General features: G+C 40.8%; 1 protein-coding gene across 5 annotated transcripts in view; it reads right to left on the minus strand.

Annotated features, from left to right (window-relative positions):
• SPATA7 (spermatogenesis associated 7) overlaps positions 1-24,808 on the minus strand; it is a 43,089-nt gene that overhangs the window by 2,742 nt on the left and 15,539 nt on the right. For all 5 annotated transcript variants that reach the window (XM_062181593.1, XM_062181590.1, XM_062181592.1 and 2 more), the window contains 7 exons: positions 22,699-22,746; positions 16,653-16,786; positions 12,030-12,499; positions 9,884-9,950; positions 7,176-7,291; positions 3,173-3,250; positions 2-59 (listed from right to left, as the gene is read on the minus strand). In XM_062181593.1, the coding sequence (XP_062037577.1) occupies positions 2-59; positions 3,173-3,250; positions 7,176-7,291; positions 9,884-9,950; positions 12,030-12,499; positions 16,653-16,786; positions 22,699-22,746 (971 nt within the window). The remainder of the gene's footprint in view (position 1; positions 60-3,172; positions 3,251-7,175; positions 7,292-9,883; positions 9,951-12,029; positions 12,500-16,652; positions 16,787-22,698; positions 22,747-24,808) is intronic.

The following is a 24,808-nucleotide window of genomic DNA, read 5'->3' on the forward strand; positions in this document are numbered from 1 at the left end:
CCTCCTCTAGGTGATGTTTATTTTGTGTTATATGTTGTTCAAACAGTCGTTCTAAAAACCTACAAATGAAAAATGAAAATGTTAATGTCTAAAAATCAGAAGATCAACTAAATATAAAATAGCTGTGTAATACTGAAACTGCTAAAAGATGGAAATACTTTTTAGAATAATCTTTCCATCTCTCAGGCAGAAGACTAATCCTCCTCTGCTGGTCAAGTTCTCCAACTTGGAAGCTAGTATCGCTTCCACTATGCATCTGCTTTAGGTTACATAACAGAGGACAAACGTTTCTGAGATTCCATGCTACTTTCTGTTTCTGAATATAAAATGATTTTTAAAAATTAATTATTTTTAAAGGCAGATAAGTTTACATATACACACAGAGGGAGAAAGACAGACAGAGCTCTTCTGCCTACTGGTTCACTTCCCATATGCCCCGAGCGTGGGCCAGGCAAGAGCCAGGAATCTGGAAGTCAATGCAGGTCTGCCAAATGGGTGGCAGGGCCCCAAGCACTGGGACCATTATCTGCTGCCTCCTGCCAAGTGTGTCCGGGAGCTGGACCACAAGCAGGGCCGGCACTCGAATCCAGGCACTCTGACACGGGGATGTGGGCACCCCAACTGGCATCTTAACCACTGCATCAAACACCTGCTCTGAAGAAAATATTTTAAATGAGACACAAGATTCTCTTCTTCTAACCCCTCACTGCTTCTTCTCCACATACATGTAAATATCAAAAGCCTCTTTCCCAGTCTATTTTACATATATACACGTCCTTAAAACCCTAAATAAAATCCTCTTACAGAGATGCTTTACAATGGCTCCTGAATTGAAAAGTTTCCCTGATGTTAAATCACATAATAAATCACAAGTTATCACTAAGTCCAACTAGATGCTAGGCATTTGTGTTAAACACATAGCAATCATCTCACCTCTAATCATGACAAATGTTAGGAGAGAAAGGTATTGTAAAAATCAAATAAGTATTAGAAAACTACATCTGTAAAATGATAATTCTTCTCCCCGAGGGTCACAAGCCACTAAGAGAATTTAACCCAGATGTGGCTGGCTCTCTGGAGAACTTATTCTTTCCACTTTATCATGCTCATCTCTCTGTTACACCAATTCATCAATAGGTTTCTCAAAAATCAATTGATTTATTTTATTACTTTTTGTTACCATCAATGAAGCTGAGAACTAACATTAGTGTTTTAGTTCTGAATTATTTAGTAATTCTTAAAAAACCCAATAAATCTGTATTCTACTTTTAAAATAATTTCACAGTAAACAGACTTATAATCTTAACAGAAAAATGCAAAAACTGAAGCACAAAGATGATTTTATATGCAAATCTTTTTGTGGTAATAACAAGATTTGTCATCTTGCCCATTTTTAGGCATACAGTTCAACAGTGTTCACACTGTGGTGAAGCAACTCTCTAAAACTTTTTCATCTTGCAAATGTGAAACCCTATACCCATTACATAAATATATTTAAAAATCTTTTTAATTGAGAGGCACAGACAGAGATAGAAGGAGATGGGAGACAGATATGGGGGTCTGGAGAGAGAGAGACAGAGAGACAGACAGACACTCTCATCTGCTGCAATGGTCAGGGCCAGACTGGGGCTGAAGTGAAAGCTGGGAATTTAATCCAGCTCTTCCACACAGGTGGCCTCCCACAGTCTGTGGTCTGCGTTAGCTGGAAGCTTGGAGTCAAGAGCTGCAGCAGGTACTTTGATGCGAGTGGTGACATCTTAGTATTGGGCGAAACAACTGCTTTATGCAAACATTTTAAACCAACTTTTTAAAATGAAAGATGTAAACAATTATTGGCAGAAAACTTAGGTCCTTTTGATATGCCTTTTTATATCAATAATGAAAATGTTTGCTTTAATTAAAAGAAAAAACTCAATGTAGGGGATAGAAATAATTCATTGGAAATGTCTGCAATTGGCATATTATTGAGAGAAAGAAATTATATACATAATGGGGCCTATGCTATATACATGAAGTGGAGCTTAGTGCCCAGGATGTTAGAAACATAAATGTTCAAGCTAGATTCACGACACAAAGTTTCCTTAAGATATGCAATACCTAAATTGGTTTTGCAGACTTCCTATTTTGCTTCCAGTGTGCAAACCTAGCTTTTAATTTGCTTTTATTTTATGAGATCTAACTATAGTAACAAAAATGCTTGCTTTTGATTCTCATGAGAGTTTCAAATAGTAAAATGGGATTTTGGAAATCTGCAAGAAGCACAAATTTATTTTACTAGTCTGTTATAACCAAATATAGTGATATTCACTTTTATTTTTATCCATCCATTCATTCATTTATTCAAGAGGCAGAGAGAGAGAGGGAGAGTTAGAGCTCCCATCTCCCGGTTCATTCCTCAAATGCCAACAATGGCCCTGGGTCGGAGGCTGACGCCAGAAACTCAATCCAGGTATCCATGTGAGTGGCAAGGGTCCAACTTTTTGAGCCATCTCTTGTTGTTTCTCGGGCTGTGTATTAGTAGGAAGCTGGAACTGGGAACAGAGTGGGGACAAGAACAAAGGCACTCTGATATGGGATGTAGCCATCCTGTCACCTTCACTGCTAGACCAAATGCTAACTCACAAATATAATATTTAAGAAAAAAACCTATTCTTGTCTATAATTTCCCTGAGCTGTTAACTCATCCTAGAGTATGAATTTCTTAATTGCTATTATTAGAATATGACTTCAAAAATTTAATTTTTCATTTCCTAATATGAGGAAATTAATTTTAAAAATTAATGCATGAAGAACATTTAATGTATGCCTTGAATGCCATAATAAAATCCAAAAGTATCCTAACATGGGGCAGGTGCTGTGGCATAGCAGGTTAAGCAGCTGCTTGGAACATCCACCTCTCATTCTGGTTCGAGTTCTGGCTATTCCACACTTCCTACACAGCTTCCTGCTGATGTGCCTAGATGATGGCTCAACTATTTGGGTTCCTGCCACCCATCTGGGAGACCCAAATGGGATTCTTGGCTTCTGGCTTTGGCCTGGCCTTGCCATGCCTTTTGTAGGCATTTGGGGGAGTTAACCAGAAGACAGATTTTCTCTCTCTCTCTCTCTCTCTGTCACTCTGCCTTTCAAATCAACACAGACAAATCTTAATAAACAAATAAATAAGTCTAACCTGTTTGAAAATAAACCAAGTTTCAAAATTTCATCCGTCACATCTTCAATGAAACTCAGATACAACAATTCTTCCTCACTGCAAAGGCAAGGCAACACACAGCATGAAAACTATTGCTTGTTCTGAAAACCGCAGGACCACACAAATAAACCACACAAACATCTGTTTAGAAATACAAATCTGCATTATTACAAATGTACTTCTATCTCGTATTAGTAAGGGTAATGTCAGCCTTCTCAACTTGTACAAGGATACTTACTACAAATGAGAAAATATCACCTAATAGTGTAAGATTTCATAGTCGCCTGTGACATCCATAGTAGTAAAAATAAGCTGAATTTAAGAAAACAAAAAAGAGCAACCAAGGGCAAGAAGGTAATCCAATGCAATCCACTGGGAGGAAGGGCTCCTAAAGAGTGTCTTCCCTCTCCTCTGGCTCCTGTGTCCGGCAGCTGAGACCCTCCCAAAGCACTTGCAGGGGAGGAAAAGGGGCATCGTCCAGTGACTCAGAGCTTACGATGAAGTCCTCCTCTGCTTTTAGAACAGCATCTTGTTTTAAGGTTGAGAAATTTACTGAGCAGAAAGCAAATTTTTCCCTCAAAATACTTGGAAAGGCCGGCACCGTGGCTTAACAGGCTAATCCTCCGCCTTGCGGCACCGGCACACCGGGTTCTAGTCCCGGTCAGGGCACCAATCCTGTCCCGGTTGCCTCTCTTCCAGGCCAGCTCTCTGCTGTGGCCAGGGAGTGCAGTGGAGGATGGCCCAAGTGCTTGGGCCCTGCACCCCATGGGAGACCAGGAGAAGCCCCTGGCTCCTGCCATCGGAACAGCGCGGTGCACCGGCCGCAGCGCGCCTACTGTGGCGCGCCTACCTCGGCGGCCATTGGAGGGTGAACCAACGGCAAAAAGGAAGACCTTTCTCTCTGTCTCCCTCTACTGTCCACTCTGCCTGTCCAAAAAAAAAAAAAAAAAACCTTGGAAAGGAGGGAAAAAATTCTAATAAGAAAATTAATGAAAATACAGTTGCAATTTTTAATACTTAGACATGTAACCATTTTATGAGATAATTTTTAGTAGCTAAATAGGATACAACTGTAAATTTGATTTTAATTAGCTGAAATGGGTGAATAGAAAATGAAAATAGTAACTACTCAATTACTGAATAAGCAAATAAAAGGGGAATGAGTTAGTAAGTCAGAGAAGAGATTAAAATGTATAAGAAGCTATACTTTCAAACTGAGTCATACAGTCTTGCTTAAAAGTAGCAAATCTGGGAATAAATAAACTCTACAAAATAGATTATTTTCCCTGAAAAAAAAAAAAAACAATTCAACATTTTAATCTACAAGTATAATAGCTGTAAAAAACTTGTAAGGTTAGTAAACTCTAGAAAGAGTATCCTGAGTTATGAAAAGTCTGCATTTCTCTAAAGCTCTTATTTTTACTTATAAAACAAGAATTATGAGTACTAATTATTAAAAAAGTAGATAATTATTCCAGAAAATTCTGATCATTTTCCCAGATTCAGCATGTATTACAGGATTAATACCTCAAAGCTGGTTGTAAAAGACCAATATTCAATACTGACTTATTTAATACTGGTTTCTGTAATTCTTAATTACTGATTCCCACACAACAAAATGAAGGTCAAAAGATCTTACTCAGTAGATTTTACTCTTTAAAAGAAGGCTGCAAGTAATACTGACATAATAGTCCTAGAAAGGGAATATTTTTTATTTTTATTTATTAATTATTTATTTATTTTTTGACAGGCAGAGTGGACAGTGAAAGAGACAGCTCTTCCTTTGCCGTTGGTTCACCCTCCAATGGCCGCCGCGGCCGGCGAGCTGCTGCCGGCACACCGCGCTGATCCAAAGGCAGGAGCCAGGTGCTTCTCCTGGTCTCCCATGGGGTGCAGGGCCCAAGCACTTGGGCCATCCTCCACTACACTCCCGGGCCATAGCAGAGAGCTGGTCTGGAAGAGGGGCAACCAGGACAGAATCCGGCGCCCCGACCGGGACTAGAACCCGGTGTGCCGGCGCTGCTAGGCGGAAGATTAGCCTGTTGAGCCACGAGGCCGGCCGAAAGGGAATGTTAAAATATTTAAGCAAAAAAAAAAAAGGTGCAAAAATAATGATGGTACACAGTAAGTGTTCAGTAATATTATATCCCATTAATATGTTTCAGAATTTTAAGGTACTTTTATATCCATAATCTAATTTAATCTAAACAAATGCAATAGGTATTATCTTCCCATTTACTAATCAGTTTAACCAGGATCAAAGAGGAAAATAATATGACAAAGTTACTGTTGCTAAGTAGCAAAAGTTGATTTTTAAATTAGTCTTCTAGTTACAATTTCACAATCCTTTTCTGTACCATGGCACTTTCCTAGTACAGTGACAATCTAAGATTGACATAAAAATAAAGCTGGAAATAGATATTTTTCCTATGGAAATTTTTCTTAAGCTGTCATCAGATAAATTTGGTCATTAGTTCAGTTACGTCACCATCAAGTACTACTACATTTTTTCTTCAAATGTACTCAGTTATAATATTTTACTTTACTTCTAGATAGAAACTACTAGAAAAGATAAATACTCCTTTCTCTGGGTATTTTTTTTAATATGCAATACAGTCTTAAGAGGAGCACATCAATACTAGTTACAGGTGCTAAATAAATACCATGGATTTTTTAAAAAATTAATTTATTTAAAGTCAGAGTTACAGTGAGAGAGGGGGAGAGAGAAAGAGATCTTTCATCTGATGGTTCACTCCCCAAATGGCTGCAACAGCTGGGGCTGGGCCGATTTGAAGCCAGGAGTTTCTTCCGGGTCTCCCACATGGGTGTAGGGGCCTATGTACTTGGGCCATCTGCTACTGCTTTGCCAGGCACATTAACAGGAAGCTGGATCAGAAGTATAGCAGCAGGGACTTGAACCAGTGCCCATATGGGATGCCAGCACTTGTAGGTGGCAGCTTTACCTGCTATGCCATAGCGCTAGCCCCAACACCATGGATTTCAAGGACAGGGAGGTTAACAGAGATCGCCCTAGCAAATGAGGGTACTGAATATACTTTCCTTCTCTTCTGGTACAGAACAGCTCATTCTTGCCCTTTTTAATCTTTCTTTTATCTCCTTCATCTCACATCCAGTCTCTACCACTGGAAATGCATTTGGATAGCTTAAACTACTAAAGGCATCTTTTGGTGCTCTACCAACTGCATTGCTTAGGCACAGTATTATTATGAAACAGGGATAATTTTTTTCAGAGTGCCTCCATATAGTGTGGGGAAGATAAAGCACTAGCATAGGGCAAATATTCAAAATTACAAATAGTAAGGTTCTTTGGGACTATTAGAGCCATATAAACTTGTTAACACTGCCAGAGGACTTGTCCTGGGTAAAATCCTTTTTCTTTTTTTCTTTTTTGTCAGGCAGAGTGGACAGTGAGAGAGAGAGACAGAGAGAAAGGTCCTCCTTTGCCGTTGGTTCACCCTCCAATGGCCGCTGCGGCTGGCACGCTGCGGCCGGCGCACCGCGCTGATCCGAAGCTAGGAGCCAGGTGCTTCCTCCTGGTCTCCCATGGGGTGCAGGGCCCAAGGACTTGGGCCATCCTCCACTGCACTCCCGGGCCACAGCAGAGAGCTGGCCTGGAAGAGGGGCAACCGGGACAGAATCCGGCGCCCCAACTGGGACTAGAACCCGGTGTGCCGGTGCCGCAAGGCGGAGGATTAGCCTATTGAGCTGTGGCGCTGGCCAAAATCCTTTTTCTATCAATAGTGATGACAAAGTGAGCCAGTATGCCTTTTTCCTTTATTAATAAATCAGAAAATTTCTTTAAAACTACGCTGAGCACCCTAACATTGTAAAATTTTCTTAGTAAAACTAATATTGCCATTGCAATGTGTAAGCCAAAATAGATTAGATCATGTATTAGAAATCGTACTTCTGTAGCAAATCACACTTGTCTGTTACACAGGAAAGACTGTAACCTGCCTACCTGGGTGAGGAACGCTGAACAGCATCACCTTTCATCACATCCCACGTTCTGCCAGGCCCTTTTAGAGGCAAAGGACTTTTTTCCCGTGTGGTATCACATGTCAAACAACTAGATGCCTGGAATTTATAATAAAAGGAAAAAAAATCTTTATATTGCTTAAAAAAGTACATTATGAAAGCAGAAATAAAACAAATATAGCAAAATTCAAGAAGAGTGAATAGAAACATCTAGTAGATAAAAGTGATTGACACAACAGAACATTTTAGAGTAATGTTTCTATCTAATCAGCACTTTTTTCTTAAAGTAAGATAAAGCAACATATTTCTTGGACTTTAATGAACAACATCTTAAACACATTAATAAATCACTGAAAATAAACATACCAAAAGAAAATGAAACAAATTTGCAAGTTTTAAGTAAGCTTGGGGAAAAAATCCCCATCATTCAGAAATTCAAATAGCCCATTTCTCTCTATTTTTTAAAAATTTATTTGAGAAGTCGAGTTATAGACATAGAGAGGGAGACAGAAAGAAAGGTCTTCCATCTGCTGGCTTGCTCCCCAGATGGCCACATTTGGGCAAATCTGAAGCCAGGAGCTTCCTCCAGGTCTCCCACATGGGTGCAGAGCCCCAAGTACGTGGGACACCCGGGCCATAAGCATAGAGCTGGATTGGAAGAGGAGTAGCTGGAATAGGAACTGGTATCCACATGGGATGCTGGCGCCATAGGCAGAGGCTTAGCCTACTATGCCATGGTGCCGACCCCTAGCCCATGTCTTTTTTTTTTGGACAGAATAAATATTCACTTTAATTTTCCACCTATGAAAATTTCACAATAAAATTATAGTTTACTTTGTATTATTATAGATGTGCTTACTGGATCTATTCATCATTACATAAGGCAACTGACAAAATTCCTGAAGTTAATTATTTGGGTGAAGGATTTTTTTAACACTTCAAAAGGTTTGGTTTTATGCTTTAACCAATACAGTAAAATGTTTAAAGAGTAGCTAAATGTTACAAATGTTAAACCATGTGATGCCATGCACTTTAGCTTTATACAGCAAAAGTTGTTCGAACCATCAGCTTACTAGTGAGTTAGCAGAACACACACATGAATTTAAGATGTGAACACATTTACAGTTTGGGAAATTCTAGTACTGCTTCCCCTACGACATTCAAGCTTAGGACTTAACAAAACTGTTCAGCTTCACTATCTGCTTTTAAGTATATGCCAATAAATGCAGTATTGAAAAAAAATTCCCATTTCTACTTCCATTTTCAAGTACAAACATTTCAAGAAATTTAATAATCTGTTTACAGCCCATGTCTTTTAAATGCTGACATGTTAAATATGTAGAAGCAGTGATAGCACTGGCAGTATGAACAATATTAGCAGTTTACTATTTAAAAATTTATTTACTTAATTTATCTGAAAGGCAGAGAAACAGAGAGAGGCAGATAGATCGATAATCTCATTTGCTGATTCTCGAACCAAATGCCTGCAAAAGTTGGGGTTGGGCCTGGTCAAAGCTGGGAGTCAGGAACTCAATACAGGTTTCTGTTGTGGCTAGCAGGAACACAGTTACTTGAGCCATCACCATGGCTTCCCAGGTTGCACATTAGTAAGAAGCTGGAGTCAAGAGCTGGAGCCAGGAATTGGACCCAGGTACTCTGATGTGGGAAACAGGCACCCTAACTGGCATCTTAATCATTAGACCAAATGCCTGCCCTGGGCAAACCATTTTTTAAAAAAATTTTTTAATTTTTTTTTTTTTTTTTTTTGACAGGCAGAGTGGACAGTGAGAGAGAGAGACAGAAAGAAAGGTCTTCCTTTACCGTTGGTTCACCCTCCAATGGCTGCTGTGGCCGGCACGCTGCGGCCAGCGCACTGCGCTGATCCGAAGCCAGGAGCCAGATGCTTCTCCTGGTCTCCCATGCGGGTGCAGGGGCCCAAGGACTTGGGCCATCCTCCATTGCACTCCCGGGCCACAGCAGAGAGCTGGCCTGGAAGAGGGGTAACCAGGACAGAATCCGGCGCCCCGACCAGGACTAGAACCCGGTGTGCCGGCGCCGCAAGGCGGAGGATTAGCCTATTGAGCTGCAGCGCCGGCCGGCAAACCATTTTTATAAGCAATAAATTTAAGTTAGGATACAAGTACACAACTGATATTCCAAAAAATAAAAATGAGTGTCTCAAATCCAGACTTAAAACTGTAAATTTTAAAATGAATGATTGCTAAGCATTCAAAATATAAACAGCTTTGTGGCTAAAAAATTAAAGTCCAAACATGAGTATGATATCCACCAATTCTAGTAAAATGCATAATCTTTTTTTTGATAAAATGTGTAATTTTTAACAACCAGTAGCAATTCTTTAAAAAAAAATCATAAAAACTTAAGTAACATCTTTGCTAGCTTTAGTAATTTAAGAATGCATCTTTGAAAATAATTAAGGCATTTTATTTATCCAACCACTTGTCTAGCCAGCCAACCATCCAGCAAAGACACTGATAACAAATGACTGATAGATCTGGCAGGGTTTCAGGGACTGCTACGACCACTGTAAAAAGGAAAGCCTTGAGCAGAGCAGGGTGTCATATGTAGTAAGTGTCACCAAGAGATTGTCCTGCACAGTCCAAACAGCTGTACACATTCTACTTATGTTAAAGTAATTCAAATGTGACAACACAAAAAGATCTCAATTACCTGCTCTTTGTTTCCTTCTGAATTTGTCAAGTTCTTAGTCTTAGCTGTCTCAAAACCAGAATGAAAGCTGTAACATTTTAAAAGAAGCAATTATTATTCTTCAAAATATAAAGCAGTAACAAGCTCTACTCTATAGAAAAGACTTGAACATAACAGAATGAGGCACATCTATTCTCAAAAATGTGTAATTTCTAATTATGTAGCCAAGAAAGAGATATGGTTTAGATTACATACACTGCTTTGTCCTTTCTTGATTAGCAGCTAGATTTCAGTTACAAATATAGAAACAACAACATGGGATTACCTTTAAAACATTCATAAATAAAATTATAAAAGGATATGCTATAATTGCTTTCCTCATTTCTCCCTCATTTGTCAAGTTCTATCACAGACTCAATTCCTGAATTATGTAATTGAAAACACACAGACTCATCTAATATTACTATACATATATATATCCAAAGAAAGGAATATTAGTTTTAAATTGTTCTTTATTTTCTGAAATAACTATAAACCAGCACCAGTTAAATCTATGTAACACTAGAAAAATAATTGCAAATCAGCTAACCCTGAATACATTATTTGTTTCTTTAATCATCTGGCATACTGAATATTCATCATGTACCAGATAGTAGAGTATGTGAAACATTCCTGAAGCAACTATAAAAAATTTCCAGGCCGGCGCCGCGGCTCACTAGGCTAATCCTCCGCCTTGCGGCGCCGGCACACCGGGTTCTAGTCCCGGTCGGGGCACCGATCCTGTCCCGGTTGCCCCTCTTCCAGGCCAGCTCTCTGCTGTGGCCAGGGAGTGCAGTGGAGGATGGCCCAAGTGCTTGGGCCCTGCACCCCATGGGAGACCAGGAGAAGCACCTGGCTCCTGCCATCGGATCAGCGCGGTGCGCCGGCCGCAGCGCGCTACCGCGGCGGCCATTGGAGGGTGAACCAACGGCAAAAGGAAGACCTTTCTCTCTGTCTCTCTCTCTCTCTCACTGTCCACTCTGCCTGTCAAAAAAAAAAAAAAATTTCCAAAAATTATCCCAATTGCCTAAATTATTCCCAGGCAGTTACTGCCATAAAACACTGGCCTGAATATCTGCAGGGAAGGGAACATGGAGTAGTTGGAGAAAGGGTGATTACCCCCTCCTACCCTGTAAGGCTCATTCTGTCACGTTTAACATGAATCAATATACATATATGCACAAATGTTTCAAATTCTCTGAAGGTATATTTAAAAGCATGTAAATGCTTTTCTGAACAATTAGTCTGATAGTTCTAATGACACATGGGAAAGGAAAAGTTACATGTGTATCATTCCAATGGGCTGGTGCTGTGCTGTGTTGTAGCAAGTAAAGCTGCCACCTGTAAGGCTGGCATCCCGTGTGGGCACCAGTTCGAGTCCTGGCTGTTCCACTTTGGATCCTGCTTTCTGCTATGGCCTGGGAAAGCAGTAGAAGATGGCCCAAGTCCTTGGGCCCCTACACCCGTGTGGGAGACCAAAGGAAACTTCTGGCTTCGGACTGGCACAGCTCTAGCTGTTGTAGCTATTTGGTGAGTGAACCAATGGATGGAAGATTCTCTGTCTCTCTGCCTCTATCTCTCTGTAAGTCTGCCTTTCAAATAAATAAATAAATCTTAAACAAAAAAAGTATGCTAACAAATCTTTTTTTTTAAATTTTTCTTTCTTTCTTTTTTTTTTTTTTTAATTTTTGACAGGCAGAGTGGACAGTGAGAGAGAGAGACAGAGAGAAAGGTCCTCCTTTGCCGTTGGTTCACCCTCCAATGGCCGCCGTGGTAGGCACGCTGCGGCCGGCGCACCACACTGTTCCGATGGCAGGAGCCAGGTGCTTATCCTGGTCTCCCATGGGGTGCAGGGCCCAAGCACTTGGGTCATCCTCCACTGCACTCCCTGGCCACAGCAGAGAGCTGGCCTGGAAGAGGGGCAACTGGGACAGGTCGGTGCCCCGACCGGGATTAGAACCTGGTGTGCTGGCACCGCAAGGTGGAGGATTAGCCTACTGAGCCGCGGCGCCAGCCACAAATATTAAGTCTGGCATACGAAGCCTACAACAGAAAACAAGGAATATTACTTAATTTCTCTTCATTTAATTCCCTGAAGGATTTACCATTGGTTGTTGATGTGCCATACCTGCTAAACTCAGTCTGGGTTTCAGCTTCTACCTGTTGATCTGTAAAATCCTTTCTTCGTCTGGCAGGCATATAGTATCGATACTGCGACAGGAAAGATTTTGCTTCTGTTTTTAAAGTACGTGGAGTGAATGGTAATTGCTTGTTAGAAAAGAGTTCAGAATGTTTATCCAAAAGATCCCCACTAGGTGCTTTTGAAATGACTAACTGAAACCGGTGGGAGTTTGCAAATGAGCTCCTGGGCCTTCTGCCGTGCAAGGGTCCAGAACAGGACTTGCGGGGCCCGGAGGCTGCGTAGTCCGTGCAGGACAGGGTGGAGCTGCAGTTCTTCTCACTGCCACTTGCGAGGACATTGTCAGACTTAGGTAGACTCAGGTGTAGTCCCTCTGTAGAAGATACTAGTGACTTTGCCAGCGACGAAAATCCATTCACTTTTTCTATAAACACATCTTTTTGTGGCTCCCCTGAAGGCTAAGAACATTTGATTTCATAGTTACCAATTGTATTACAAATTCATGTAACTGGAGAGCTTCAGATTATATATTAAAAAAATGGTGTCTCAGGGGTTTACAATATTAACATATATTCCTGAACATGTTAGCATTTTATTCAAAGTTCTACTCAAATATTTAAATTACAACATTAAAATAGAATTTTAAATGTAAGTGAATAGCAATCATTTCTTTTCTGAAACAAAAAATGATTATTAACATATATCTATAGTTGAGGCCTTAAACTTATGTATTAAGATATATGAGTAGGCGGCTACCACTGTGGCACAGTAGGTTAGTCCTCCGCCTGCGGCGCTGGCATCCCATATGGGCACCAGTTCTAGCCTTGGCTGTTTCTCTTCCAATCCAGCTCTCTGCTATGGCCTGGGAAAGCAGTAGAAGATGGCCCAAGTCTTTGGGCTCTAGCAACTGCATGGGAGACCCGGAAGAGGTGGCTCCTGGCTTCAGATCGGCTCAGTTCCAGCCGTGGCAGCCATTTGGGAAGTGAACTAATGGATGGAAGACCTTTCTCTCTGTCTTTCCTTCTTTTCTAGCTTTCAAATAAATAAAATCTTTTAAAAAAAGTATATCTCAGTTTTATCTAAAATTTTCCATGCTGATTTTGAGCAACAATGTCTTTCTTGCCTATTATTTCAACCTATTTGGACACTTGTATATTGTTCACAAAACTATGAGATAGGGGCTGGCGCTGTGGCACAGTAGATTATAGTCCCAGCCTGCAGCACCGGCATCCCATATGGGCGCTGCTGGTTCGAGTTCCAGCTGCTTCACTTCTGATCCAGCTCTCTGCTACGGCCTGGGAACACAGTAGAAGATGGGCCAAGTCCTTGGGCCCCTGCACCCACATGGGAGACCTGGAAGAAACTCCTGGTTCTTGGCTTTGGATAGGCCCAGCTCTGGCCACTGCAGCCATTTGGGGAGAGAACCAGTGGATGGAAGATCTCTCCCTCTCCCTCTTTCTCTCTGTAACTCTGTCTTTCAAATAAATAAATCGAAAAAAAAATAAAATAAAATAAAAAATAAACCCACAAAACTACGAGGCACTTTTATTAGGCAGAGTCTGGGAAGTTACAGAACTTGAGGCAGGGGCTGGTGCCATGGCTTAGTGGATTAATGCCCCGGCCTGAAGCGCCGGCATCCCATATGGGTGCCAGTTCTAGTCCCAGCTGCTCCTCTTCTGATCCAGCTCTCTGCTATGACCTGGGAAAGCAGCGGAAGATGGCCCAAGTCCTTGGGCCCCTGCACCCACGAGGGAGACCAGGAAGAATCTCCTGGTTTCTGGCTTCGGATTGGCGCAGTTCTGGCTGTTGTGCCATCTGGGGAGTGAAACCAGTGGATGGAAGACCTCTCTTTCTCTCTGTCTCTACCTCTCTCTCTGACTTTGTCTTTCAAATAAATAAAATACATCTTTAAAAAAAAAAAAGAAATTGAGGTGAAAATACTTAGGGTTTAGCCAAGTATGTGTTACCTAGAAGCTCATGAGAAAAAAAACCAGGATGATGAACAAGCTGAGCAAAAGAAAATCTGAGTGCTTCCTGCAGGGTGTCCGGCGCGTAACAAATCTTCCCAGGCACACGAATCACTGCAGGAGGCAGCTTTACCTGCTACGCGACAGCACCAGCCCCTATGCATCTCTTAACAGTATTCCTTGTGCTCAATTATTGTCTTAAAACATGTCATTCTACTTTCCCAGGTTACTGCAATCATCTCATAATTAATCTGTCCACTGCCAGTGTAATTTTTGTAAAGTTTCAGAATGATGCCATAACTCCCCAAGTAAAAACTTGAGCTCCCTCACATTTCTCAAGGAAAAAAATCCAGATCCACTATTGTGACACAAATCTTTCTTGGTATTTCCTCCTGTCTGTTAATATAACAGTTTCACTTGCAAAGGAAAGAACTAGAGTAAAATATACGGTATTTAGTACTTGGTTAGCAATGCACTCAACGTGACTGTAGCTAAACAGGCAATCGTTTTTACTATATAATAGGTGTTAAGGGCAGAAAACAAAGCTCTTTAAGGCTTGATCTGGGAAAATCTAACAGAACATGCTTGAGAATATGAGATCTTCTCAAGGGCTATTATCTAACTAGATGATTTGTCAGGCAACTTGCCCATCTTGAACCTTGGCACTGAATGGAAGTGGACTGTTGGCATTTGAGAAGCTGAAATGATGGCCAGCACAGTGGACAGCAGGTTAATCCCCTGCAACTCCAACATCCCACATCAGAGGGGTGGTTCAAGTCCTGGCTGCTCCACTTCTGATCCAGCTCTCTTCTACTGTACTAGGGAAGGCAGCAGAGGACGGCTCAAGTACTTGTGCCCCTGTCACACGTGGGTGTTCCAGGCTTCTGACTTTGGCCTGGGTTGTGGCCATTTGGGGGGTGAACCAGCAGATAGATCTCTTATCACTCTCAGACTCCTTTCAGATAAATAAAATAAAAAAAATTTTTAAAGATTTATTTTATGTATTTGAAAGTTACAGAGAGAGGTAGAGCCAGAAAGAGAGGTCTTCCATCCATTGATTCACTCCCCAAATGACCGCAATGGCCCGAGCTGAGCTGATCCAAAGCCAGGAGCCAGGAGCTTCTTCCGGGTCTCCCACGAGGGTGCAGGGGCCCAAGGACCTGGGCCATCCTCTACTCTTTTCCCAGGCCTTAGCAGAGAGCTGGATCAGAAGTAGAGCAGTTGGAACTCAAACCAGCACCTTTATGGGATGCCAGCACTGCAGGCTGGGACTTTAACCTGCTATGCCACAGTGCTGGCCCCATAAGATAAATTTTAAAGAAAAAAAAAAGGGGGAATCTGAAATGATGTTCCCAGGTAAGTTTGCAATCTAAATTTGTATTACCTAGTCTACAAAAATCTTAAGCCAAGACAAATGACTTAGTTTTCTTCCAATACATAAATTATAGGGGGATAAAAAAGTAGAAGAGAGGAAAAGCTATAGATATGAAGAAACTTAGAAATTAATTGAAATTATTTAGATCACACTTCTAACAAACTCAACAAAATTATGATAATGGGCAAAATCTGAACACTGGATATTAATCAGTCTAAGATTATTGATAATTTTAAGGCACAATAATTAATACTGTGTTTTTTTTTAATTAGATATTTTTAAAGGTAAAGGGACAGCGAGATCTTCTGTCCACTGGTTCACTTCCCAGATGGTCACATCACTGGGACTGGTCAAGGCTGAAGCCAGCAGTCTGGAATTACATCTTTTTATTTATTTTTATTTTTTTATTTGACAGGTAGAGTTATAGACAGTGAAAGAGAGAGACAGAGAGAAAGGTCTTCCTTCCGTTGGTTCACCCCCAAAATGGCTGCTACGGCTGGCGCTGTGCTGATCGGAAGCCAGGAGCCAGGTGCTTCTTCCTGGTCTCCCATGCGGGTGCAGGGCCCAAGCACTTGGGCCATCCTCCACTGTACTCCTGGGCCACAGCAGAGAGCTGGCCTGGAAGAGGGGCAACTGGGACAGAATCCGGCTCCCCAACCGGGACTAGAACCCGGTGTGCCGGCGCCGCAAGGCGGAGGATTAACCTATTTAGCCGCAGCGCCGGCCAATAAATAAAATCTTAAGAAAAAAGAAAAGGTAAATGCATCATGACTAGTTCTGCTTATACTAGGGATGCTTAGTTCGTTTAACATTAGAAAGTGTTATAATTCACTGCATTAACATATTACATATAAATATTGTATGAATATTCAAAGAGATAAAAAAGTATCAAATAAAATTAGCATTCACTCATGAGAAAGCAAAAAAAAATCTATTCATAAATCAAATCTATTTCACTAAATGTTAAAGGGTATCACAAAAAAAATCTACAGCCAGAGCAAGCAAACTACAGTGTGTAGGCCAAATCTGGTCCCTTGTCTTTGTTCAGTTAATAAAGCGGTGATGGAACACACATAAACTTGCTGTTTATGGCTTCTTTCCAATGGCAGAGCAGTTTTAACAGATTACATGGCCTGAAAACCTGGCTCTTTATAGGAAAAGTTTACTGATTCTAACCTACAGTAAGCACGTTACCACAAAATCAGGTTGCAATACTAAACAAGTACCTTAGAAATATTTGCTTTTAAAAAAGTAAAAATACCACCTTACCTTTCGTATGGTATTAAGGAATGACTTGGAATTATTTTTAGAATTGGCCTGCATCGCATTTTTAGTTAATTTGAATTCTTTTTCACATCTTGTTAAATCTTTTTTGAGTTTCTCTCTTCGTTGTTGGTCTGCATCTAAGGTGGAAAACAAATCTTTTAAAATATGGAACAAAACAGAAAAACTAATTTTTTGGTTTTGTTTAATAAGTAGAACATTTTTTCTTGCTAAAATATTTGTGCTATGATACAAAAATAAATATTTTCTTTATAATAAAAGTAAAAATTTTACCTATAATAAAACTTAAAGGTAAAAAATAAAAATCCACACATTTTTCTGTATAAAGAAATGCTAGGACAATTTAATTTATAGACTCTAAATAGATTACCTACTTAAAAAGCACAAGTGAAAGATGTGTCAATCTGGCCAGATCCATGGGCTTAAGAAAGACTTCTGGGGGTGGGTGTTTGGTGCAGTGTGGTTCAGATGCCACTGGGATGTCCACATCCTCTATCGGAGGGCCTGGGTTTGAGCCCAGCTTCCTGCTAATGTGCACCCTGGGAGGCAGCAGGTGGTGGCTCAAGTAGTTCTGGGCTCTGGGCTTTGGCCTGGCATAGTTGTGGCTGTTGCTAGCATTTGTGAGCCAGGGATCAAAGATCTCTATCCTTGTCTCTGTCTCTTTTTGAAATAAGTAAGTTTTTTTTTTTTTTAAATAAAGTAATTCCTAGCAAATATTCATAGATATGAAGGTTAGAAATGGTGAACCATATATATATATATATATTTTATTTGATAGGCAGAGTTAGACAGTGAGAGAGAGACAGAGAGAAAGGTCTTCCTTCCGTTGGTTCACCCCCCAAATGGCTGTCACGGCCAGTGCTGTGCCGATCTGAAGCCAGGAACCAGGTGCTTCCTCCTGGTCTCCCAAGTGCCATCTCTGCTGCCTTCTCGGGCCACAGAGGAGAGCTGGACTGGAAGAGGAGCAACAGGGACTAGAACCCGGTGCCCATATATGGGATGCCGGCACTGCAGGCAGAGGATTAACCAAGTGAGCCATGGCATCGGCCCTGATGGTTAACCATATTGTTTGTGACTGTAATCACCAAATGTATAACACAGACTTTGAATTAGTTTAGACATCTCAAATAAAATATTATTGTCAATACCATCATCTGCTATTAATATATTGTTTTGTATGACTACAAAAATGACATTAATTTAAAAATACATCTTCAATTAGAGAAAATGACTTTCATTTCTGATAAAAAATGATAATGGTAAAATGAAAGCTAGCTATCTTTCATATAAAATTTAAAAACATACTCCTTTTCACTGAAATCTACTCCAACTTAATGGTCAAGAGAATTATGAAGATTATAATATGCTAAAGATGTATACCTACCATTTAAAATGTAGATTGAAATATCATTTTTAGTTTATTCTACAATTTTAAAAACTAACCTAATGAACCTATTAACTAAATTACTAGTTGATAATGTTTGTTGAGTGCATTAAACTTTATAAGTCAGATTTATCATCTTACTCACAGATGAAAACAGGTGAGTAAAAAAATGATAGCCCTCGGATAACTTCTTCTGTTTTACCAAATACAATCTATTCATTTATAAGTAAAGCCTCCTTATACCAACCACAAAAATCAACTACAAATGAATTATGGTCCTAAATGTAAAGCTAAAACTATAAAACCCTTAGACAATCAAAATTAAAAACCTTTCCACTTTTTCAAAAGGCATACCTATAAGAAAATAAAAAGTAATAGATGGGAGAAAATATGTGTAAATACGCATCTAATAAAGGACTTGTACCCATAATATAACTTATAAATAAGACAAATAATTTAAAAACTATGCACATGAAAAAAATGCTCTACCATCATTAGTATAAAGAAAGCACAAATTAAAACCATGAGCTACTTCAGTTTCACCAGAATTACTATTATCAAAAACAGAGTAGTAACAAGTATTAGCAAAGACAAAGAGAAACTGAGATGCTAATACAGCCAGAGGTGGGAATGTGAAATGGTACTTGATATTCTTTAAAAAATAAAACATAACAGAGCACTTGCCCGTATCTGTGGGGAATAGTTACAATTCTCCCCCGTCCCCCAACTGTATGCCTGACACCAATCATATATATAATGATTTTTTATTTAAATACAAACTTATGAAGTTTAAATTACAAACTAGGCACAGCAAGAGATTAGCAACCATAACTATAATAAAACAGCACAATTGTAACAGTATTCAGTAGTGTCCCCTCATCCATATTTCCATTTTCTGCAGTTTGAGTTAGTCAACCATAGTTAGAAAGCATTAAATGGAAAATTGCAGAACTAAACAATTTATAAATTTTAAATTGGAACCAGTGTTGAGGTTCAGTGGGTTAAAGCCATGGCCTGCAGTGATGGCATCCCATATGGGCGCCGGTTCGAGTCCTGGCTGCTCCACTTCCAATCCAGCTTCCTGCTAATGTGCCTGGGAAAGCAGCAGAGGAGGACCTAAGTGTTTGGGCCCCTGTGCCCAAGTGGGAGACCTGGATAAAGCTCCTTGGCTCCTGGCTTCAGGCTGGCCCAGTTCTGGCTATTATGACCATTAAGGGAACGAACCAGAGGATGAAAAATCTCTATCTCTCCCTCTCTCTGTAACTCTGCCTTTCAAATAAATAAATAAATATCTTTTAAAAAAGCTTTAAATTGTGTACATTGAAAAGCATGACAAAGTCTCTTATATTTTTATAATTATTTTGTATGTGCCTACATATTTACCTTGGCCAGTGAAGGTTTTGCTTTCACAGTGCCATTCAACATGTTTTGTTCCCAATATTCTTTTTTTTTTTCTTTTTGACAGGCAGAGTGGATAGTGAGAGAGAGAGAGAGAGAGAGAGAGAGAAAGAAAGGTCTTCCTTTTGCCATTGGTTCACCCTCCAATGGCTGCTGTGGCCAGTGCGCTGCGGCCGGCGCACCGCGCTGATCCGATGGCAGGAGCCAGGCACTTACCCTGGTCTCCCATGGGGTGCAGGGCCCAAGCACTTGGGTCATCCTCCACTGCACTCCCTGGCCACAGCAGAGAGCTGGCCTGGAAGAGGGGCAACCGGGACAGGATTGGTGCCCCGACCGGGACTAGAACCTGGTGTGCTGGCGCCGCAAGGCGGAGGATTAGCCTGTTGAGCCATGGCGCCGGCCCCCAATATTCTTTTTTAAAAATATTTATTTATTTATTTATTTGAAAGGCAGAGTTGGGGCGGGGGGGGGGGGGAGGAAGGAAAGGAAGGGAGAAGGGGGCGGGAGAGGGAAAAGGAGAGGGAGAGGGAGAGAATCTTTCATCTACTAGTTCACTCTCAAAATGGTCAGAGCTTGGGTGATCCTCCAGGTCTTCCATGTGGGTGCAGGGGCCCAAGGACTTGAGCCATTTTCTGCTTTCCAAGGCACATTAGCAGGAAGCTGGATTGGAAGTGGAGCGACTGGGACTCAGATGGCGCCTATATGGGATGCCGTTGCCACAGGCCATGGCTTGAACCTGCTGAGTCACAGTGCCAGCCCCTGCTCCCAATCTTAAGGTAGGTCTAGTGGTGATAGACTCCTACAGTTTTTATTAGTTTGGGAAAGATTTTGTATGTCTTTCATTTTAAAGAATAGTTTTATAGGTCATGCTATTTTTGGTTGGCAGTTTTTCTTTTTCAAATACTTGGAAAATACTGTAGATGGCACTTAGCTGAGTGGTTGAAATGCCCATGTTACACATCAGAGTGTCTTGAGTTTGATTCTTGGCTCTGGCTCCTGACTGCAGCTTCCTGTCAATGTGGACCCTGGGAGTCAGCAGCGATGGTTCAAGTAATTGGGTTCCTGCTACCCATGTGGCATAGCCAGCTTCTGGTTCCAGCCCCACCTGGGCCAGGTCCTTGTGGGTATTGGTGAGTGAACCAACAGACTGGCGCTCTCTTTGTTTCTGTTGGCTGTTGGCACCTGAGGAATAAACTAGTAGATGGAAGCTCTTTGTCTCTTTCCCTCTCAAACAAAAGGAAGGAAGGAAAGAAAAGGAAAGCTCTTCTTTTTCTACATTCAAAATTCCCTGACTTTTTAAGATTTACTTGCATTTTATATGAAAGGCAGAAAGGGTCGGGCAGGGGTGGAGAGACAGGTACACACATGCTTGAATACACTCACATACACACAGATAATTTCCTTCTGCTGGTTTACTCCCTAAATGCCCATAACAGGGTTTGGCCAGGCCAAAGCCAAGAGTCTGGAACTCAATCCAGTCTCCCACACAGGAAGCAGGGACTCCACACCTGAGCCATCACCTGCTGCCTTTCAGCACGCACGTTAGCTGAAGCTGTGTTGAAGCAGAATAGCCAGGACTTGAACCAGGCACTCAGATATGGGCACAAGTATCCTAAAGAGTCAACTTAGCCACTGTGCCAAATGCTAGCAGTCCCTGTCTTAGACTTTTGACCTCTTCAGGGTTAAATCATTTGGGGTTATTTCAGCTTCTTGATTTTTTAAATTAATTAATTATTTTGAAAGGCAGAGTTAGACAGAGAGAGACAGAGAAAGATCTTCCATCTGCTGGTTCACTCCTCAAATTGCTCCAACAGCCAGGGCTGGGTCAGTCCTGGGGCCAGGAACTTCATCCTGGTCTCCCACATGGGTGGCGGGGGCCCAGGTACTTAGGCCATCTTCCGCTGCATTCCCAGGAGTATTAGCAGGGAGCTGGATTGAAAGTGGAACAGCGAGGACATGAACCAGTGCCCATTTGTGGTGCTGGCACTGCAGGCGGAGACTTAAGTTGCTACGCCACAACGCCAGCCCCTGGGCTTCCTGACTCTGGATGTCTTTTTCCTTGCTCAGAGGGTAAGTTTTTCATTATTATTCTTTAAATAAGCTTTTGCTCCCTTTTCCTCTCTCTTCCTTCTAGAACTCTCAACACATGGAATTCACTAGGTGGTGTTCCATAAAGCCCATAGGCTTTCTTTATCCTTTTTCAATCTTTCTTCTCTGCCTGGATAATTTCATGACCTGTCTTAAAGCTCACTGATTCTTCTGCTTGGAAAGTGTTTTCGTATTCTCCAGATTTTCACACATACGAAAAATGGAATCCAGAAGTGAAGATAATTTTTCCAAAGTCACAGAGCAATCACATAGCAGTTCAAAGGTAAAACTTAAGCTTAGTTCTAAGTTTCTAAACTCAGAAACACAACACAAACTTCTTTTATTTATCTGTAATTTTTAAATGTTAGAAACATTTTCTCAAAAGGCAGTATGTTAAAACCTTCTAGGATGGCTACCATCAAAAAAAAAAGAAAAAAAAAAAAAAAGAAAAAACAAGTCTTGGAGAGGATGCAGGAAAACTAACCCTCACGCATTAATATGAATGTTACATGGCATAGCTACTATGGGAAATACTGTGATGGTTTCTCAAAAATTAAATCAGAAATTACTACATGACCCAGAATTTCTGCTTCTAGGTACATATACCAAATATCTGAAAGCAGGGTCTTGAAGACATATTTGTATATTCACGCCCATGGCAGCATTATTCACAGCAGCCAAAGGTAGAAGCAACTAAGTGTCAACTGATGAATGTATAAACAAAATGGGATTATCTACACACAATGAAGTTTTATTTAGCTTTAAGAAAAGGGAGAAACTGGTATGTTACAACACAGATGATCCTTGAGAACATTATGCTATCTGAAATAACCCAGTCATAAAAGAACAAATACTATATGGTTCCATTTATTTGAGGTATGTGAACTAGTAAAGCAAAGTAGGAAGGTGAGAAGGGTCAAACTCCCAAAAATAGGAAGTAGAACAATGGTCTGCAGGGCCTGGGGGAAGGCAGCTACTGTTTAATGGACACAGAATTTCATTTTCACAAGATGAAGACAGTGCTGAAGGTAGATGATGGTGATGGCTATACTCTAATACTTAATGACACTGAATACTTTAAAATGGCTAAAATGGCAAGTTTTATGTTATGTATATTTTACCATAATTTTTTAAAAGGCCATATGTCAAAAAATTACTTACATTTGATGCTTGCAGTCATGCTTACTGGAATTGAGCAGTCTACCGCAGCTGAAAGAGAAAAATTAGCTGTTCAGAAATATTCTTTTTATAAATCACAACAAATATCAATTAGTGAAATCATAAAGGTCTCAGAATTCGAATTCCCTTGTTTTGACTTTTACTGTATTTTTAGAGATTAAAAAACAGGTTAAGCTGCTGCCTGTGGTGCTGGCATCTCACATGGGCACCTGTTCGTGGGGTCCTGGCTGCTTCACTTCTGAGTCAGCTCCCTGCTAGCCCTGGATAACACTCCTGGTTTTGGCTCGCCCCAGCCCCGGCCACTGTGGCGCTTTGGAGAGTGAACCAGTAGACAGAAGATCTATCTCTCCTTCTCTAACTTTCCCTTTCAAATAAATAAATATTTTTAAATATTCATGATAAAAATATATTGGTTAGGATTAATAGCTCAGTAGATACTGAAAAAATATTAGTAATCTTGAAAAAGTAACAATATAAACATTCAAAACAAAACTGAAAAAGAAAGGAACACAGTGCCACTGACCTAACATCCCTGTATCCCTGTATCATGAACACTAGTACATCTATAACTAAAGTCCTAAAATAGGCTGGAAAAAAAAAAGAGCAAAATGTGCACTACCTGAATTTAAGACTTTAAAATATGCTATTTTAATTAAGGCAGTATGGTATAGTCATAAAGACATAGATCATCAGAACCAAAAAGTCCAGAAATAGACCTATACATATGATTAACTGAATTTCAAAAAGAGTCAAGACAATTCAATACATATAATCTTCATTCATTTTATATACCATATACAAAAAACAAAAAAAATGGATTATAAACTTAAATCTATTTTTAAAAAATATTTATTTATTTGAAAGGTAGCGTTAGAGAGGGAGAGGCAGGGAGGAAGAGGGGAGGAGGAAGAGAGAGAGAGAGAGAAACAGCAAGCGAGCTTCCACCCACTGGTTTACTCCCCGGATGGCTGCAGTGGCCAGTGCTGGGCCAGGCTGGAGCCAGAAGCTTCCTCCAGGTCTCTCACATGGGTGGCAGGGGCCCAAGCACTTGGGTCATCTTCCGCTGCATGAGCAGAGAAACGGATCAGAAGCGGAGCAGGTGGGACTCAAACTAGTGTCCACATGAGGTGCTGGGGCAACAGGCAGTGGCTGGACCCACGGTGCCACAGCACTGGCCCCGCAAATTTAGATCAAAGAGTTGAAACAAAACCTCTAGAAGAAAACAAATTTAAAAATCTCAGTGATCTAAGATTAGACAAAGATTTCTTAAATCGGCTGTGAAAAACACAAATTATATTTTTAAAAAACCCTGAAAACAACTTATTATACATGATTTTCACATCTTATTTTTTCAATTTTTAAACCATTTAAAAATACAAACATCACCAAATAGGACTAAAATTTAAAAGCATTAGCTCATCAAATAAAAACTTAATTAGTAAAAAAAAAAAAAACAACAAGAAATTCAAGTAATGTCTGTAGTTAGTAGAACTGTATCAATATCAATTTCCTGGTTTTGATAACTGCACAACGGCTCCTATGTGTATTATTTCTGAACTTCCAGTAAGTCTAAAAATTATTCCAGAATAAAAATTTAAAAAAAAAATGAAAAGACCAGTCACAGACTGGAAAAAATACTGCAAAACTGTGTTGCAGCGGGTTAACACCCTGGCCTGAAGTGCCGTCATCCCATATGGGCGCCAGCTAATCCACTTCCTATCCAGCTCTCTGCTATGGCCTGAGGAAGCAGTAGAAGATGGCCCAAGTCCTTGGGCCCCTGTACCCGCATGGGAGACCCGGAAGAAGCTCCTGGCTCCTGGCTTCAGATCGGCGCAGCTCCGGCCGTTGTGGCCAACTGGGTAGTGAACCAGTGGATAGAAGACCTCTCTCTCTCTGCCTCTCCTCTCTCTGTGTAATTCATTCAAAAAAATAAATAAATAAATCGGCCGGCGCCATGGCTTAACAGGCTAATCCTCCGCCTTGCGGCGCCGGCACACCGGGTTCTAGTCCCGGTTGGGGCGCTGGATTCTATCCCGGTTGCCCCTCTTCCAGGCCAGCTCTCTGCTATGGCCCAGGAAGGCAGTGGAGGATG

This window comes from Lepus europaeus, chromosome 22 (genome assembly GCF_033115175.1).
Source record: "Lepus europaeus isolate LE1 chromosome 22, mLepTim1.pri, whole genome shotgun sequence".
Classification (NCBI taxonomy): domain Eukaryota; kingdom Metazoa; phylum Chordata; class Mammalia; order Lagomorpha; family Leporidae; genus Lepus; species Lepus europaeus.